This window comes from Odontesthes bonariensis, chromosome 24 (genome assembly GCF_027942865.1).
Source record: "Odontesthes bonariensis isolate fOdoBon6 chromosome 24, fOdoBon6.hap1, whole genome shotgun sequence".
Classification (NCBI taxonomy): Eukaryota; Metazoa; Chordata; class Actinopteri; order Atheriniformes; family Atherinopsidae; genus Odontesthes; species Odontesthes bonariensis.
The window spans coordinates 7,357,950-7,377,922 of NC_134529.1; the positions used below are offsets into that span (position 1 = coordinate 7,357,950).

Sequence of the window (19,973 nt, forward strand, 5' to 3'; positions counted from 1 at the left end):
ACCCCACATCACTGCGGAGTCGGACAAAGGATCATGGGAAATTGAGTTTTGTTTAACAGAAGAGTTGATTCTTGTCCAAGGCTGCCACCAGCGTGTCAAATGGCCTCACTGTTAGGTCATTAGGGAAGCTAAACCGGAAAATTGCATTTTTAAATACTATCGATGGCGCTAAAAACACTTAGAAACACGTTATCCCTCAAATTATTCACTTTTGCATAATTTGGATTAGAAGCTTTTTAAAGCGTCTAAAATTTTGCATTAATATGAGAATGACCTTTTTAGCTGATTATGATTATATGATAATACATACTAAGTTTTAGAGGGAAACATTGTTCTTCATACTTTAATATGTCTGAAAGCTTTAGTTTCTTTGCGAAGTAAGATTTTTACTCAAGCAGAATTTATTTTTCTTTTTACTTTCAGTGCAAACATCATCTAAACATAGTTTAATTCATAGTTTAACAGTCACAGAGGATATATTTCCTTCACTGCGTACCTCATCTTTTGATACTTGTACATTTTCATACTGTTGTTGTGCTATTTTTTTTTACAGAAATAATGAATACAATTACTGACCCTAGCACATAAGAGCATAAAACATGCAGTAAGAATAGTGATGGTGAATAATGTAGAGATAATAGACTCAAAGAAAATAAAAAGAGATAAAAGAACACAAAACCAAATATTTCAATCGATTTCCTTTTGGGGGGCAGATTTAATGTGATTTTAGAACATATCGCCTAGCTCAGGGTGAATAGTAGAATGAAAAGACAAATGTTTTAGCCCAATAATGACCCAAATCAAGAAGAGAAATAACAAGATCCAAGTATGACAGGAATGACCTGCTGGAATCTGCAAAAGTACAGTGACCCAGTTCATAGTGCTGAAACCTAATCGGCCACAGTCCAAAACGAAAACCGAATCTGAAAACCTCTATTGGACTGGAGCTGGCATATCTGAGCATTGACATTTAGCCACAATCCATCTAGTTTCACTTGGCTGCTCAGTAGCTGTAGCTGGAGGAGAGTCAAAGACGTCACAATCAATAAATTCTTGTATTCTGCGCTGTAATGACCCAACCCATCACAAATTATCTAAACTTAATAGCAATTTTTCTGTCATTCATGATTTATTGCTTCAACAAAATCTAATAAAGTGATTCGGGATGATGTACCACTATGACCTCATGTGTAATCATAACTCAGCTTATCAGTGTCTACCACAAAACCACTGTTGTTTGATGGATTGTGTAGCATAATAATGATCACTCTCGATTTCTAAATGAAGCTGGGCTGCTTAAGTCACATTTATGTTTTGATTTTCTTAAAAAAGAGGAATTTCCCATATTTGCCACTCTATATTTGAGCCTCGTAGTTCTTACACAACTGTTCTTTCAAAGCAGTACAAACTGAGTACACAAGGGGAAAATACAAAATTAATCATTACACCACTTATTTAACCACTTTGCTCATTCAAATGTGACGCAACAGCACCTCCTGGCGAAATAAGTCTGGTACACACTTACTTATTATTGTTTGACCTACAGTGGAACAATGTCACCTACTGTATGTAGGTCAAGAAATTCTGGGGGCAAATTTAAGTATTTCCAGGTGTAATGGGGGATAAGACTGTGGGGGGTTTCTGAGTTATTCCCTGTAACTGTGTTGAAATGCACTTTTAACCTCTTCCCATATTGAATAAGGGAAAGTTTCGTATTAGTGCTGATGTGTGCTTGACTAGAAAGGGGAACATTTTCACCACGTGGGGAATTCAGCACAAGTCAGTTTGTCTGTTAAGGGACAGCTTATAGATGCAAAACACTTTGTTCTTAATAACGTGTCACCACACAGAGATGTGTGTCCTGGAATGTGTAAGCTTGGGTGGTGTTTGGGGAAGTTTGTGTTTAATGTAGAATCTTCCCACCATAGGTGTTCCTGATGTCACCTTTTGTGACTCAGCCTCAGAGTTGGGCACATTGTATTATACAGTAGCTGCAAATATGTGACTAAAGTGGCTGTGAGAGTTCTTTTAATCACATTTTAACTACTGATTTTATCTATTGTTCTTCTTTCTTTCTTTTTTGTTTAAAATTTAAATCATCCTTTTTATTTCTACTGTTTTAATGTATCTGTAAAGCACTTTGAATCACCTTGTTGTTGAATTGTGCTGTACAAATAAACTTGCCTTGCCTTTTAAAAATAAAAAAATATATAAATGTCTGATGAAGAAAATCTGAAATAATTCATCTGCTGTGAGAAATTGCTAGTTTATCCATTTTGACAGAAAGAACATTAACTATTGCTGTGATTCTTGCTCATAAACATATTCTTTTCTTGAAAACAGTACAATATTTTATGTTTAGATTAATTAGAAGCATGAAAACCAAATGTTTTTCAGGTTTGAATGCTTAACTCTAAAATCTGTGGAAAAAGTGGAAAAAAAGGGATTTTTTTTAAAGAAGTATTCAAGTTTTCATGATGATACAAATGCTCAAAGATGGAATTGGTGCTCCATTTGGCTTATTCTAAAAATCCAGTACTTGTTTCAGCTCCAACAGAACGTAAAAAAAAGTTGAGAACAGCTTTTCCTCTGAGCTTAACATAAAGTTCGGGAGTGTGTCCATTTATATGCATACCACATACTGCTACTCAGTAACATCCCCTTACCCACTGACCCCCCTCTCCTCCCGTTTCCTATCACCTCCCAGCAGTCAAATGAAGACCAATTGCTTCCTTCACACTTTTTAAAAAACATAACATTTGCTTGTCAGACATACATGTAAGGACAGAGTTCCCTACTTATCACTGCCAGAGCAGTAACGAAATGTGAGAGGTGGTCGCTGTCTGGCTGTGTGAGAGTCAGATGAACCCCGGGGGCCCCTTGCAGCAAAATTCAGGAATGCGTCCTGATCTGGAAAAACTTCTGTGCTAATGTGTGATTTATTAGTGTAACAAAGATTGCTCAACTATGGAGGAACAGTGCAGTCATATCAAGTAAAAGGAGTGAAAACTGTGCCTCCAGTGTTGCTGGAACAGTGCGGTCCTCATTCCGTCGGTGCCACCAAAAAGAAAATCCCTTTTTTTTATCCCTTTTCCCTCATTTGTTTCAGTCTTTACGTCTTTTTCTTTTTTTGGTGTTCTGCTTTGGCTATCAGTGTGGAGCCATGGGGTGTTGGTGAATTTGGTCCATACTAAAAAAATATTTGCTGCATGCCTCATCATGTATTATGAACCCATTGAGTGAAAGTTTTTATTTTTCCAAGATTGAACTTGAGTCTTGTATGCCTATGAATGTTAACATCCTTTATTTTTCTTGTATTTCAGGAGTATTATGTTTTTCTTTTTGCATTATATCCCCCATTTCCTTCCTGTGGGTGTTTGCACGAGGGAGACCTTTGGTTTTTGAAACACTGCCAGTAAAATCAAAGGGAACTGTGAGCTTTCACAGGATGAAGACTTGATGCCCGAGTTTTTCCTCCATGGACAGCTATCAATAAAACATGCAGTTTAGCACATAACTAGTGATTCCTAACCACAATGTCAGATTTCAATTGTTTGAAACTGTTGCTTTTTACGTGTTGCTCGGTTTTCTTTATAGTGAGATGCTCTCTAATCACGTTCAGCCTTTCAATTTTTTTATATATATCTTTCTTCATCTTCCTGTCTTCCACAGTTTGTGTCAAGTCTGTACTTGGCAGAAGAAAGCAGGGCATACTCAGCATTCCTAAGGAGTGTCTGAGAGTCAAACTACTTTGACAGGCGGAAGGAAAGTCTCTTTCTCACACACACACGTTCACATATACACACACAGACAACTCGAAAAGTACTCAGTGTAATAATTTGTGTACACAGAGATCAACTCTCACTGTGTACAGTTATTAAAAGACTAAAGACGATAAATGATCTTGCAGTTCACAGAGCAGAGGATGTGGGAAACGCCCGTAACAAGCACAGAAGTACTCATATGACATCACTTTGCCTGACTCACAGCTGGGATAGTCACCGCACCAAGTGCCAGCTTGCCATGAAAAACTATAAGAAACCCCGGCTGCCAGAGTTCCATAAGAAACTGGCCGCCATATTGGATCAAAAGGTGCACATCATAGTGAGAGGCAAAGGGACATCTGCCCCTAAATGTACGAGCAACCCACGCAGTAACATTTACCCTCTCTTTCACTCTGAAGCACGCCCCTTCATATCCTTAGCGGTTTCCAGTTTAGCCAATAAGATTAAGACTATTAATAGAATGGCAGCCAAAGTGACCAATCAGAGGGGTTTACTTTGACAGAAGGGGCGGGAGAAGGCATGCCAATGATACTAGGGTGTCGCCGTGGTGGCTCCCATTCGAAGGCGACGGCGGTCGTCTATATTTCGGTTCTAATCTCCCCAGAAAAAGCGAATTTACGCCGACCAGACAGGGCTTTTTAACACACTTTCATGTTCGGTTTATTACCCATTCTTGTCGGTCGAGCTCCTGGCAGGGCTCTGGAATGACGGGGTGTGCGGAGAATTTGAATTAGCTCGCCGTTAGTTTGAAGAAAGAGTGAGTCGGGGTAGAGACAGAGAGGAGCCATTTTGTCCCGACTGTGTGGGAGAAAAGAAAGAGTGGAAAAGAGGAATCACACGGGAGGAGATTCTTTTTTTGCTTTCTGTGCTCATGTTGTAGGAGAGGAAAGACTCGGGCTTGGAAATTTGCACTTCTTGGACACGTCTACGGGCACGTTATTTGGGTGGTATTTAGCCAACTAGCTTGCCAAGCTAATCAACAGATCCCAGATTGTTAACTGTTAACAGTCAGGTGGACTGGAGCAAGTTGGTCAGGTTGGCCAAGGAGCTGGCTTTAGACTTCACACAGGCGTGCTAGTTTATCGATTTATTTTATTTTTTTTTGTTTGTTTGTTTGTTTCTGGGTGAACACATACTGTTTTTTCAATGGCGAAGAAGACGTACGACTTGCTGTTCAAGCTGCTTCTGATCGGCGACTCAGGCGTGGGGAAGACCTGTGTGCTGTTCCGCTTCTCTGACGACGCCTTCAACACAACCTTCATCTCTACCATAGGTAAGAGGGCCAGAGACATAAGCATGGCTGGGTCCATTGTTATAAGTGTGTTGATTGTGTTGACTCCCTATCGGAGGAAGTCTGACAGCTGGGAGACTCACCAGACCCTACCCCACAGCTGGAAATGGTAGGCAGGACATATTTGGTTAGCTCGTGTGCTATCAGTATGCATCGTCTCTCTTAGGCCTGAGCAGGCTTACTTGGAAGCTAGTTGTGCAGCTTTGTACCCTCCCCCTGACACTCCTGTTTCAAATCACTGCCACTTTTAGTAAATTAAAACACTACTGCTGTGTCAGTTTAAGCTTGGTACAAACTGCAAAGTTAATCCGGTGTCATGTCAGTGGCTAACAAGCTAACTACGTGTTGGTAGCTGTACAGGGCCGTGACACTGTGACACTACCACTAAAACTCATTTCTCAGTGCAAGTGCGGTTTTTAGTTTGCTTTTTAGAAGCAATGAGTCCACATTTGTTTTGGACAAGAATTACACCTTAAAGCTAGTGCACGTCTGAACCTGTCAAAACTGAGAGATGGCACACAAGTGAAAGCGCAATAGGCTTTTACTTGTGGTGGATCATGTACTTAAGTCCACTACTAAACTGGCTCAACCACAAAACAAAACGGTACAAGCAAGAGCAGCCACCAGAAATATGTTAACTTGAAATAATCACGACTCTCAAACACATCAAATGACTTTAGATTGATTGCAAAAGCAATCTCCTGAGATGAGAAGCTATCCTGGTGATTAGCCTCACCTGGTGAAATCTCTTCTGTCTTGACAGGAGATCACATGTTTTCCATATAAAGGTTGAGGCTGCATTTTAACTCTCAGGTGACTGTAGTTGAGTAAAAAGTGCAGCTTTCCTTCTTCGCAGCACTGCTGTGGACAGCTGCACAATAAATGAGGCTAGCACACATGCAAAGCCAAATAAGGGACAACCTCCTGTGGCTTTTTTTGTTTGATACCAGTTTACACCATCAATTAAAAAAAAAAAGGCATTTTGTAGGCTTTTGCACAATTATGACCACGTTCTGTTTTGCACATTTGAGATGAATATACTTTTACATAAGAAATAAGAAAATGTAAACAGTTTTTATTTGCTAACCTTATGATAAAAGACTTAGATTTAGGGATTCTTGTGTACTCAGATTTAGTTTTTCCACTCTTGTTCACAAAACACAATATGATGCCAATAAGTAATATCTAGGTTTTGAGTTGGCTCAGCGGTGGAGTTAAGAAGAGGGGGAAAAAAACAGAAAAGATGGACTTTGTTGCAAAAAAACACAACACCACATCAGTTATAAGAAGATGTTATGCCTACGGAAAAGATGATGTAAACCAAAAACACGCACCTTGTCTACAGTGCCTTACTGTTGTTGCCACAACAAGAAGCAACATGACTAATTTGATGATTTATATCAAGACCACAGAGTTGCATGTGAACGGTGCCGAGCCAGATCTGAACGCAGTCAGGTCATGACAAAACTGTCATGACACGTTGGATCATTGACTGGAATTATATAAGAGTATTATAAGAATGGTATTCAACTAATTTCTCAGTGGAGTTGTGACATTGCCTTAAATGCTCCATTGAGAACCCTAAACAATCCTTCACGCTGGCATCATCAACCCTTTTTCTCTCGGTCCTTTACGCGTGCGCTTAATGTCACGCATACATGAGTCAAGTGTCAAGCTATGTCAAATCCCTGCACGGCCCAAGTGAGGTCTCCATTTACTCCTGTGGCTCAAGGCCGGTGCTGAGTAATATTGAAACCTTAGATGTGTTTATCTGAACTACACGAATCTTACTGTTTGCTGTGCACTGGCAGTATGGCCCTGATCCTTGGACCGAGCTTTCAATTCAAGCCCAGCTTTTTTTTTTTTTTTTTTTGTCCTGACCGTATGCCCCAAAACACTCAGACATAATGGGCAACAGTGTTCCCAGTGGCATCCAGGCTAGATTTGATTTGTTGAGGTACAGACATGAACTGCGTTCTGCTGCAGAGCTTGCTGTCACGTGCAGACTCAAGTATTTATGTTTTTAGCTTTGCTTTGCCTCGCAGTAGTGTTTGTTTTATTATGCTCGGTCCTGTTTCTTAAGTTGTAGTCAGTCAACTAGAAACAGGAGTGAGCTGACTAACGCTGGCATATCAGATCTCTGCCGTTTCAGGGAAAAGATGCGTGGTGGTGTTGTTTAGATGCAGAGGGGGCAGCAGTCCTGACTAACAGGTTCCTCAGCAAAGACCAAAAGTAACCTTTGCTCCTTGCAGGGGGGGGCTTTCCCTGTCAGGTTGAGTAGTGAGTCACAACCTGGAAGTATTGGCACCAACAACATGTTTTGTATTTTATTTTCATTTTGAGATGTGAAAACGTAGTCCAGATATTTTACGTCTACTCTCAACAAAACAGGCTTCAATAGCACGTGTTTTACATCGAGAATAATGAGTGTGACCCAACAAAAAGGATTGTTGGGATGTCCCTGTTTTGTTTACATTACATATTCAGGTAGATGCAGTGTTATTTATAGTATGAATATGACTGCAATGCTTTAGCAGAAACTGCCCACCATCACTGTGGTCACTTACCTTTAGGAACTGCTAATTTAGCTTTTTCTTAACTGTATTTTGTCCAAATTTGTGGCAACATCTGTGCTCTTGAATTAATGGATATTATCTCAGTGTAGATGTTAAGAAGACGTCAAAGCACAGTTATAATTTAAAGTTCCTGCCTCTTTTCTCTTTCTTACACATCTGTATTTAAAACAAAGTATCATGTCGCGTGATAACAACTTGCCTTTTAGTTAAATTGGTAAATATTTTAAATTACTCCTGATTTGATACCCTACATTGAGGGTGGAGATTTATTTTGCAGGATAAACATGTCAGAAACACCAAAGAACAGCAGGTTGTAAAGAAGAATAAGTTTTTATCTGAACTTTAGAGACCGTCGGCTGTGTTGTGATCTCAGGTAATGGTTACAGAATATGAAATAAGTTTGAAGACCTGTGATAAAAGCTTTTTTTCTCTGACTTAGCAGAGATGCCATTAAACTGATTTTTCTTTAACTTTTAAGAATGCTTCCACATTGAAGGGAGAACTTACACATACCTGAACTGAAACTCTGAAAGGAACAAAACTGAGTGGTAACAGCAGAACCAGGACGCCAAACAGCAGTGTGTTCTTTCTGTGGCACAGTACTCATACCTTTGAAGACACGGATGCACAGCTGCTTCTCAAAATACCCCCACTGGAAACCCCCCCTCCGTCATTATCCTTTCCAATCCTCAGTGTCCTTCTCTCAGCTCTCCCCCCCCTTGCTCAAAGGATATTGAGCGTCCTTCCTATGAATGATGTTGCAGTTTTAAATCTGTTTTCAACAAATTAAGTCAATTTTGTATGGAAACTGGCAAATGGCTCAAGTGGAAAGAATAGGTCCTTAGGGATATAAAGGAAAGGCAGCCATAAACCACATACTTTTGCGCTGAAGATGCTCAGTTGTTATGGAAAGTGTCGCCCTGTGAAATATGCCCATTTTCCATCGATTGGGCAAATGACCTGCGGTTGCTCAAGACGCATATTTTGTTGACAACTTCCCAGTGAACCTCAAAAAAATAGTTTTCCCTCCTCAGGAGGAGCACATTTCCTACGTCATCGGCTTGATTTTAGAATGCTTGACTTTTAGAAGTTGACAGTAAAACTCATCCACTTTTACCCATACATCTGCTCGTTTATCAATTCCTCTTCTTCCTGCCGCGTCTTCTATCCAACAAAATCTTTCTTTCCCTCTCCTCCTCTCCCTGGGGTGTGCATAATATTTAGTGACTCACATTTGGCAGCCAGTTCCCTCATTATTCAATGGCCCTGCCCCACCTAAAACACAGCTGTTTCTTGGACTTTTTAACCAACCGCAGTTTCTTAACAAAGCAGAACTGACAGCGCAGTATTAAACAGGAAAATACCACTTGTTGGTCAGAAGTGAAACAGCAGTGAATCATCCGTTTTAAACCGGGCCTTCACCCTTTATGACGAGTACCAAAACCCTCGGTTACTGCTGATAACTGTGTATTCGAGCTTAAATGGTTAAGTATACCAAAGCAGTGATAAATGCCACATCAGTCACAAATTTACCAAGGCCAACAGTGATATATTAGTGACCTATTTTGTTCGACCAAACACAAAATCCTCATAATAGTCGCAGTCAGCTGTCTTCTGATCATTAAAACATTCAGCTCCTTTCGCTTTAAGTATGTTAAAGATTCATTCTAAATGTCCGCTCCAGCCTCAGATATCTTAGTTTGTTGGTTCAGTTGAATAAACTCAATTCAGAGAGACTTTTAAAGCCTGAAAAAGTAGAGAAAATAATCCAGTGGAGAAGCTGGAACCCAAAAGATACTCGTTCGTGTTTGTCTCTGTAGGACGTGTCCATGCTGGATTTGTTCTGTATGTTTGTTGCTTGTTTGGCGAATTAGTTTTGCTGTGCTAGAAATTATAAGGTGCCAAAGTAAGAAGGTAGGTTTTGTCAAGAACTGCTTTTCAGTTTGAGGTAATTATGATTTAGTTTTTTTATAATTACAGATCTAAATGTATGTATAAAGTAGGGCAACATACAAGAGGGAAAACCTGATGGCTGTCAGGCCTCTGGAGAAACCTTCTGTTGCTCTGAAAGTCAATTTGTTGTAGCCTGATGGATTTTTGGCCTCATATTCCAGAGCCTGTCCAGTTTTCCAGTCAGAATTTTCCTTCCTTTAAATTGATTTTACCCTGTAAGCTGGTTCATATGTGCCCATTGTTAGCCAGCTGCTTTATAGCAGCTGTCTGCTGATAGACTCAAGGCCTGGGCATGACACTGCAGAATCAGGAAGAGATATTATTATTATTATTAGTGTCTCTAATGGAAACGCTTGTCACTCATTTTCCATTTCCTCCTTCTACATGTCTTTCTTTGGCTGTGTATGACTCTTTTTGTTAATGATCGCTCTGTCTTTGTTTGTAAGCGTCAACTTATCCATTCATCTTTTCCTTTCGATTGTGCCACATGCACACACATGGTTTTTGTTAATATTGTACGTTTTGCTTTGCAGGAATAGACTTCAAGATCAAAACTGTTGAACTACAAGGAAAGAAGATCAAACTACAGATCTGGTGAGTCGGTTCCCATTTGTAGCTTTTTTTTCTGCCTTTCTCAGGAAGCAGAAGTGGACGGCGCTGAAAATTACATGACATTGTGAGAATTAAGAGGAGCGTTTTTAGTTTGTTCCTCGTTATATCATAGTGAAACATCTGTTTGACATACCTCCCTCAAGTACTGAAGTATGCAAGAACAGGAAATGGTCATCAGTCCATGAGGAGTTCTGCTGGAGGGTTATCATTGTAGTCCACAAGTGCTGATTTTCCCCAGCTGGATCCGACAGTAATACGGCTTGTTGACCAAATGTAGAGGACAAACATTTAATCACTTGAATAATGAACTTTGGTTGTATTTGGGCTCACTGAAATGTCTAAGTCTTCATGTTTGTTGTACTGATAAGTTGCTTAAAACTAATTCTGTTACTTCTGAACACTTCTTCACAGCATAGTTTCTACAATTCAACAGTTCTACTTTCTCTTTCTTATCCATAAATGATCACCGAGGCTAAAGTACCTTCTTACATAACACACCACAATTGTTTAGGGGTCAGTGTACAAAACCGTAATGGATACAGGCCCATTTTTTAAATCTTTATCAGAGTCTATTCATTCAAGTCTTATCTGTCACTGTTATCTAGAAGATGGACACCTGCACACCCACACCCACTGTTACATAGAGACACACATAATAGATATTTTACCTGCTTCTCAGAGTCAAAGCACTTCATCCCCTTAAGATCTGTGAGATTATAAGGAGTCACAAGCAATTAATTGGGAAACTTCAGCAATACAGCTGTAGCAGCCTCTGATTTAGGCCCGTTGAGGACAAAGTCAAGGGCACTATATTGTTATTCGGCGACTGTCTTGGTATGTTTTCATTTCCTGTACGAGCGCTTGGCCCAGAGAATCTAGAGGATGCTCTTTTCTGTGGTTCAAATAAATATGTTGATATGAATCGAAGGAAGCGGCTTGAATGGTACTGTATTTGCAGGATGAGTTGCGAAGGAAAAATGGAAATGGGATAGGAAAAATGTCATTGTTGCAGTGCATGCTAGTGCAGACATGTAAGAACTGTGGTTAGCCTGCAGTGGGCTTGAATGTGTTTGCTCCTGATTCAACTCGTAACGGATAAGCCGATTTCTCTTAGTGGAATACAAGTTTAAAATCTAATTAACTTAAATTAATGTTTACAACTTTTCAGCCTTCTTATGACGAAATGCCTGCAGAACACCATGAAAAATGAGGAAGTTATAGTTTAAGGTTTGGTTTTATTTTGTCTGAATGTTTTGATCTGCGTCAGTCTCGAGGAATCTTATAATCTTATGAGGTCGTGTTTGGGCTCTTGGTATGCGACCGTCTCTCGGCCACTGACTGAAGTCAGTTTTCAGCTCCATCAGCTATCACTACTGACTCACATCATGTGCACAGTGCCATCACAAATGCTGACATAAATATGCATTAATTGAGGTGAGAATAAATACAGGGTACAGAGAGAAATGTTGGTTTTCTGCACAACAGAGCTGCGTCTCTCCCTGAAGTATTAGGTATACTGCACCTGCTCAACGGTATTCACACATTCAACCTTCCTATATCAGTAATGCATAAGCAAAACAATAAACAATGTCTCTTTCCAAGCTTAACTAGACATTGTTTATTACAAGTTTTGATCTAAATGAGACATTCACGACAAAAGAAAGAGCAGAAGTGTAAAAGTGGAATATACTGCAGTTAATTTTAGATGGGACCTCGTTTAAGTACTACAGCAACCTTGAATGTTGTATTGTTGTCTGAGTGAGTAAGATAAGATCCTATGCTATGTTTGGTTTTGAACAAAAAGGCATATTGTGTGTGCTGTCGCTCATACAGATCCTCACATGTCAAACTAAAGCTTTAGAATCTTAAGTTGCCCCACTATTTATTGTTTGGGTCTATAGCTTTGGATTAATCCAGGAAAAAATGTGAGTACTTACAAATAAAACATCTTTTGTTTGTAGGGACACAGCGGGCCAGGAACGGTTCCACACCATCACCACCTCCTACTACAGAGGAGCTATGGGCATCATGCTGGTCTACGACATCACCAACGCCAAGAGCTTTGAAAACATCAGCAAATGGCTGCGTAACATCGATGAGGTGAGGCGCACGCGTGCTGAACACTGTGTGGGTTAGTGCTGCGTGGCAAGTGTGAGAGAGATTTTATTTCCATCTTCTGTTTTACCTTTGGCATTGTGACACACGGTGATAAATATTTAATCAGTCAAACGAACTAAGAAGTCGTATTAATTGTGTGCAATGATTTGTAAAAAGGGGAATAAATCACATTAGAATGAGCCAGATGTCTGTGTGCATCTCCCGGTGTTTGTGCTGTTTCACCCCTTTAATATGACGAGAAGCTGTTGTTCCGTCCTGAATTCTCCAGTTTTGGACTTTCAACTTTATGAAAGCCCGAACCACAGCTAATACACTTCAGGTGTGAAAGGTTGTTGCCCCATGAGAGTAATTATATTGTTGTTCTAGGAGGCCATAACACTGTTTATCTGGCTTTACCTTCTCAGGTCTTTACGAGCTTATTACTGATAACTTGGAAGGAATTCTTGTTTCTACAGACCAGTTAATACTGGTATTATGTTCAATGGTATATATGATGTCAAACACTTACTTCGTAGAGCAGTTTGGTGATGTTGACCCGTGTGTTTTATCTGAGATTGATGCTAAAAAGACTTTGCTTGAGCATCTGTTTGGTAGTATCTCAGTATTTCCCATTTGGTGAGCCAAACCTCCACCGGACTGCCTGTCAGTGACATACGTTTGTTTTCTTTGCTCCGCCTCGGTGAATCTGCGCAGGCAATAACTTTTTCAGCCTCACACTGTGCTGAATGTCTGTGCCAGTATGCATAACACTTTCCATTGTGTTTCATACTGCTATTTTACTTTATCTGGGGAATGAATGTGCTATAATAATTGTGATATTAACTGCTCATCATTCCTCGATTAATGCCTGGAACATTGCAACACTGAATATAAAAGTGATAGACTGGCTCTGGGCTGGTTTGGAAACCTTTCTCACCCTCAATGTTAAAGAGAGGAAAGTGAACACAATGAATTTCCTGATAAATAAGAGCTCGGCCTCGCTTATGTTGCACCTTTTGTCTGCCAAAGCTTATCGAGTCCACAGAAGCCTGCAGGGAATTTTCCCACCACGACAGCATGTTTAATTCGCATATTTCAGAGTTTTTAAGATGCACCTGCTAAAACGGGCAGATTAAATCATTTCCCAGTCCCACAGTCAGTGTTCGGGGGGCTACAAAGTACTCAGAACTGGTCAAACACGAAAGGACGGCATTACTCTGAATCCTACAACAGCAAATTCCTGATGAGCACCACCCTCTGAGACAATTACAGTACTTTATTAATATTAATGGCCCACAAAAGGCAGCCGTGCACAGTGAGTTTGAGGGCGTCGGCTGGTAAAATCGACCGGTCTCGGTTTGTTTGTGACTTGTTGCTGTCAGTTTCAGGGCCTGTTGAAAGGCTACTTTTGTTAAGAAAAAGTTGGCTGTGCCCCCTCTGGCAGCCTCAACTTCATCACACTCATTAAATATTAAATCAGCATGTGCACCCAGGTGTTGTGGTGCCATCAGTGCCGATATCACAAAGTCATTTACTTAGTTCTCGTGTGCGTCTGCTCTTCCTTCATCATTGAATTAAATAAAAATTTGGGGGTGTGTATATCCAAATATTTTTATTTTCAAAAAGGAAATTGTTGGAGGCAACTTGTATCCAACACTTCATGCAGAGATCCATTCTCGGTGTGAGTGGACTGGAGTCTTCAGAAATATTGGTCACATGTTAAAAGATGCTTATTGGACTGATATTTGCTCTAAACTAGTTGCTGCCAGATATTCTACAGATACAAGCACATGTTTGGGTTAAAGGAGACGAAAGAGGACATTTTACCCCTCAAACACTTGATTTTTTATTTTTTTTTTACTCTAAGTCAAAGGCCACACCTTTAAGTTAAGTTGCAGTAACTGATATGTTTTAATAATGTATATATTTTTAAAGTTAATGTAGTGAAGTATTTGCTTTTTAAGATCTGGATTGAATGTGATTTTTATATATGAAATCTCAGATTTTTGGGCTCATAAGAAGACATTTAGACTTAATGATAGTTTTTTTTTTTTTTTTTTGTTTGTTTGTTATATAAATGCATTTTTTTCTTTAAAATCCAGAATCGGACAGATTCCAGGCTTCAGTCTGCCCCCTTGTGGCGTGTGTAGACTTAGAGATCTCAATAAATAAATAAATTAATACAATAATGAAATAAACTGGTGTTTCGTTGGATCCATTGCTGGACTTTGAGGACTTTGTCAAAGTCTGAGCTAAAGCTTGAGTGTCGAATGTTGCCCACATGAGAAAACTATTCTAACAATCTCCTCTCTTTTATGCTTTTTTTTTTCTTTTTCAGCATGCAAATGAGGATGTTGAGAGAATGCTGCTAGGCAACAAGTGTGACATGGAGGACAAGAGGGTTGTACCAAAAGCCAGAGGAGAGCAGGTGAGATGGTCCAGCCTCGTCACGATAAGAGCGAATTGTATAAAAAACCAAGATGTCCTCACATCACATTTCAGTGGTTCTGACAGCACAAAACACAAACTTAAATACTTATTTCAGCTCAAATGATGCTGTAACACATTGCTGCTGTATAGCCTGTGTAGTAATCTGTTTTTCCATTATGGTTTATACTCTATTCTAAAGACATTTTAGAAATAAATAGTCCTCTAATTATGCAATTTTGTCCCTTTTTGAAAGTGGTTCAGGTTTTCACACCTTCACATTTCCTCAGTGTCCCAACTTAATTACTTAAAAAATCCAAACTTTGGCTTGTGTGTTGAAATATGATCACTTACGGTTTGCTTTAGTTCCTCTTTTCTCTGAGTTTACTTCTTTAGTTTTATGCAGCCAGCTGCACATTTCTCAGTATGCGCAGTATTTTTTCCACCATTTAAATGATTCGTAGCAGGTGGGAAGTGTGACTTATACATTTTTTATGTCACTTATTGTATACACTCTTCATTAGAATATAAGAACTCAGTCTGATTCAGAGTGCAGATGAAGCAACATCAGACACAGATCTGCTTACTCGTATACGAGCCTACCTGACTTGAATGGCGTGCAATGAAAGGGTGATACCTGATCCCTGTCCTGCATGGGAGATCAGCAACTTTATTTTTGGACTGGAACTTCATCAGACCACGCGTTCAAACTCATTTTGTTTCCTCTCCACAGATTGCGAGGGAGCATGGCATTAGGTTTTTTGAGACGAGTGCTAAGGCCAACATCAGCATCGAGAAGGCTTTCCTCACGTTAGCAGAAGACATCCTCAGAAAGGTGTGTGCACCGAGTTTATGATCCTGTGTTTTTCTTGGTGCTTTTTCCAGATGATGAGAACTTTTTGCTGATAACTTTAGAGTTTATCTGTCTGGTCTTTGTGGTAAAATGATGATGAAGCAACCACACAATGGTTTCTTTATTGGGATCCAAAGAGGAAACCGTCCAACTTTTATAAAAACAACAAAGAAACAAACCTGTCGGAGTTATCAGTTAATCATAGAATTGCATTTGTTGGAGATAGTTGTCTTTACTCTCTTGTTTAACTGGGTTAATTGATGGAGCTGACACCCTTTTAATCGCATCATCCTGTTTCATGCATGTCCTCTGCTAATGAAACGGCCTATAAGGCTGACGGATGTTTTCTTATTTATGTTTTTGTATTCATTCCCAACAAATGGACGGCATTTATTATAAGGGTTAGGTTATTTATTGAACTGCTCGTAGGATTAAGCTATAACGGTGGCATTAAAAACAGAGATAATTACATTAATTGACAACTAAAATGATGTGACAGCCCTTTTTCCTGTTAAACAGATTAAATAATTAATTAAACATCATTTATTCTACCTGATAGTTGGAAGCATTGACTTGTTGATTTCCACATTCCTTCATGTTGCGTCTCTGCCTAAACTTGGTCAGATGAGTTGCGCATGACTCAATCAATCACAGCTGCACAGCGTACCACTGTTAAGAGAAATAAAATAACACAAGTCCGAACTTGCGCTTCTTCCTTTAGACGGATTTATTTCTTCGACTTGTTAAATGCAAGAATTGATAATAAAAGTTCATAAATCTCCACTTCCTTGTTTAGTGACTCCTGTCACCTGAGGCAAAGTTCTGGGCTTGCTTACATCGGTTACGTCAGGGCCGTGCAGTATCACCGATGACCACTAGAGGTTCCACAGTCCGCCCGACGTGGTGCGTTAGATCAGTGTTTCCCAAACTTTTTTGGCCTGAGTACCCCCTCACACATACAAAACACGTGCGATGATTCTCCAAAAGTAGAGCAACACAGTGGTTATTACATGAAAATCATTTTATTTAATATCCTTAATGACAACAAAGGCGATTCTGATTCTGACTTGAACATAAAATTCTCAGGCTTTCTCTTTTTTTTTTTTTTTTTTTTCAAAACCTCAGTTGAATTCATAAGAATAAAACCATTTTCTTGAAATATAGATAATTAACCAAAATAGTATAAATACTTAATCAAAATGATCTTCCTTTGTTTAAAAAAAAACACTGGTGCGCCGTGTACCCTCTGCAGTACCTCCGTGTACCACTAGAGGTACGCGTACCCCCGGTTGGGAAACACTGCGTTAGAGGGCAATCGTAAAGGAAGATAAAAACATAACTGTCCACATTTCTCACCAGATAAACGTGCCACAAACAGTTGAGTGACACTCTGTTAAGGTCAGAGAAGAAATCCTGCCTAAGCAACATCTAACAGACCACGTCACCAAGACAACACGTTTAATCGTTAACCTTAAACCAGCAGCAGAGAAACTGCCTCATCGTGGAAGATGAAACCGCCTACTACATACTACATACTTGCATACTACATACTGATCGATCAGACAGTATGCAGAGCGTTTACCCACAATGCATTTCGCTCCTGCCCGAGCCGAAATCAGCCGGCCTGAAGCTGATTTCTCTTAAGCTCTAAACTCTGTAAACTTTAGCAACATTCGAAACATTTTCAGGCGAGAAAGTAGTCGTTTAGATCCCCAACGTGTTGAAAACCTGACAAAATACCGGCTATTTACAATTTTAGTTCCGACGAATTCGGCGCTACTAAAGCCGCAGTGAGCAACGCACTTCCGGTTATTTTCACAAAATAAAATACCCGTTGCCTTTTATCAGAGGGAAAGCCATTACCATACAATTGGTGCTTTTGTTTTGAAAACAGGAAGTGAACCTACCCTCGTTGTAGCTAGCTTGAAACTGCCGTTTTGACAGGAAATGACGATCGGCGACGTCACGTCACGTTGCATCTTGGGTAGTTTGAATAGGAGTAGTAACCTCATGATGTATGCTCAACATTTCGGCAAATCTAGTATGCATCCGGGAAAAAAGTCAGTATGAGTAGTAGGAGAAGTACGCGGTTTCCAACACAGCCGATGTTTTGTGTAATCTCTTTTGTTACCGTTGGACACAGATTAGGCGGCAAAGTGTGTTGTGCTTCTCTTTTAATTGTTTTTCTGTGTTTTGTGTGACAGACGCCCGTAAAAGAGCCAAACAGTGAAAACGTCGACATCAGCAGCGGCGGTGGAGTCACGGGCTGGAAGAGCAAGTGCTGCAGTTGAACAACTCCTCAGTTTCACCCACACTAACGCACACAAAGACACACACGTTCTTTCTCTTTAACTGCTAACTCTAACTCTCGCCCTCTAACCTGTCTCATGAGTTTTCTTGCACACTGACACTCGTTATCAGAATAAAACAATAAACCACTCATCTAACCCCACCCACCCACCCCCTCCCTCCACCCAACCATATTCCTTCACTCTGCATCTGATGATCATTTTTATTTCTGATAAAAAGAGAAATCCAGTCACGTTTCTTGTCATTTGTTTTAAAGGTTGTTAAGAAAAAAAACAAACAAAAAAAAAAAAAAAACGTGTGAAAAGTTCATATTTTTTAATATTTCCTTTGCCTGAGCTCACCTGGTTGGACAACCTCACCTCCCCCCCTGAAACCCCACCCACCCACAGCACTCACTTTCAGTCAGAGGAGATCCAAGTAAAGAGAAAATCAAACAAAAAAGACAAATGTAGGATTAACATTTTGTACACTTAGTGAGGTTTCTGTTGTCTAACCGTATTTGGTCATTTACTATTTGTTACCAAGTGACAGAGGCGTGGCTAGCTCCTTTTGTATGTGGGGGTTTATTTTGTCCTGTGCCTTATATGGAAGACAGGGGCGGGGCTGTGTGGTGGGCGGAGCCACATCCACCCAATGAAATTACAGTTTAATATTCAGTCGGTTCAGGCCTTCGTCACGAAGAAGCTGAACTGAATCTAAAGAGTTTGAATATCTTCTTCAGCCAAGAGAACGGCATTATACAGTATGTCCTGTTTATTGATGTTTTAATTTTATCTGTATGGTTTACTTTACTTTGAGTTTTTTTTTTTTCCTTTTTATTTCTTTTTTTTTTCTTTTTTTCTTCTCCTGCATGCTTTTTTTTTTTTTTTTCTTTTTTTTTTTTTGGGTTGGAAACGTTTCTGTAACATTGTATAACGTTTGCCACTGGGTAACTGTGGGCGGGAGGTACACAAGTTCTCTTTGGAAATTCAAACAATTTTGCAGATCCATTAAAAATAAGCTTGTTTAAGTTAACTTGTTTGTCCTCAATCATGTGCAGTGTGTAGTTTGATGTGTCGGCCATTATCTGATATTATACGTTAGTGACATTTCAGAGTCCAGAAGAGAAAAGGTGTGATCCTGTAACAGTTGTTGCTTTATCGCTTCAATAACTCGCCTGAGTTTCCATCTTCCCCCAGATTAGTCCTCTTGTGAGTCATTAAGGTAAGCTTTGAGTCACAGTTGATCTGGCAAATATTTGCTCATTTACTCGATCAACGTCGCAGTGGGTTGATGAAATGGAAGAGCCCGCTGGCTTCTGGTTTACAGTTTTCTGAATCTCTAACTGGCCGAAGTAGACTTAAATATCCAGTGAATAGCCGGTCTTTATCTGTGCGTCCCTCTGGGGAAACAACAGGTGGAACTAATGGCTGTAATGAGTGAGCAAGAATGCAGGATTCAAGAGCCTTGGAAGTGGCTGACGGGAATGGAAAGCAGGCTATTCTTTCGGTGTTCATGCACCAGAAAAGGTTAAATAAAAACAAATGTGATATACTTTTAGGTTTAAAAGATATAATATATCCTCATGAGTTGTAAACACAGAGTATCACAAAGTTGCACGAGGGAAAAAAATTGTCATCTGTCATGGATTCCTATTAAACACAACCACAAAAGCAAAGTCCAATGAACTATATTTAGAAATATCAGCATTCAGACCATTTTAAATTACATGATCACATTCTTTTATTAGGTTTTTGTGTCAGGGCTCTCATTATGGGGTAATGTGTATATTAATACATGCACGATATATTTCTGGTGTTTCTATGAGGTGTAACTTGAGTAGTGACGCTGATCATTGGCGCTGTTTGTGTGGCGCCCCCTGGTGGCAGCCGACAGGAACAGCCTTCAAATAGCCACATCCGGTTTATAGTTTTACTTTTGGTTGATAAATTGTTACAGATCAGTTATAAACTAAAGGGAACTTATGAGTTGTTAGTTTTTCAGTAAAACAGTTAACTCCTATGTCTGAAGAAACAGAAACTTTTTCAAAATGGCTCATTAGCATGTGGAGAGTTGTTTATTATAGTGTA

The 19,973-nt window shown here is 39.7% G+C and overlaps 1 protein-coding gene across 1 annotated transcript; it reads left to right on the forward strand.

Moving 5' to 3' along the window:
- Positions 1-4,318: 4,318 nt before the first annotated feature.
- On the forward strand, positions 4,319-18,918 carry rab10 (RAB10, member RAS oncogene family). Its single transcript, XM_075459863.1, has 6 exons — positions 4,319-5,058; positions 10,139-10,199; positions 12,179-12,317; positions 14,653-14,742; positions 15,475-15,576; positions 17,799-18,918. Exons 1-6 carry the CDS (start codon positions 4,932-4,934, stop codon positions 17,883-17,885), a joined length of 606 nt encoding a protein of 201 aa, XP_075315978.1. The 5' UTR covers positions 4,319-4,931; the 3' UTR covers positions 17,886-18,918.
- The last annotated feature ends 1,055 nt before the right edge of the window (positions 18,919-19,973 follow it).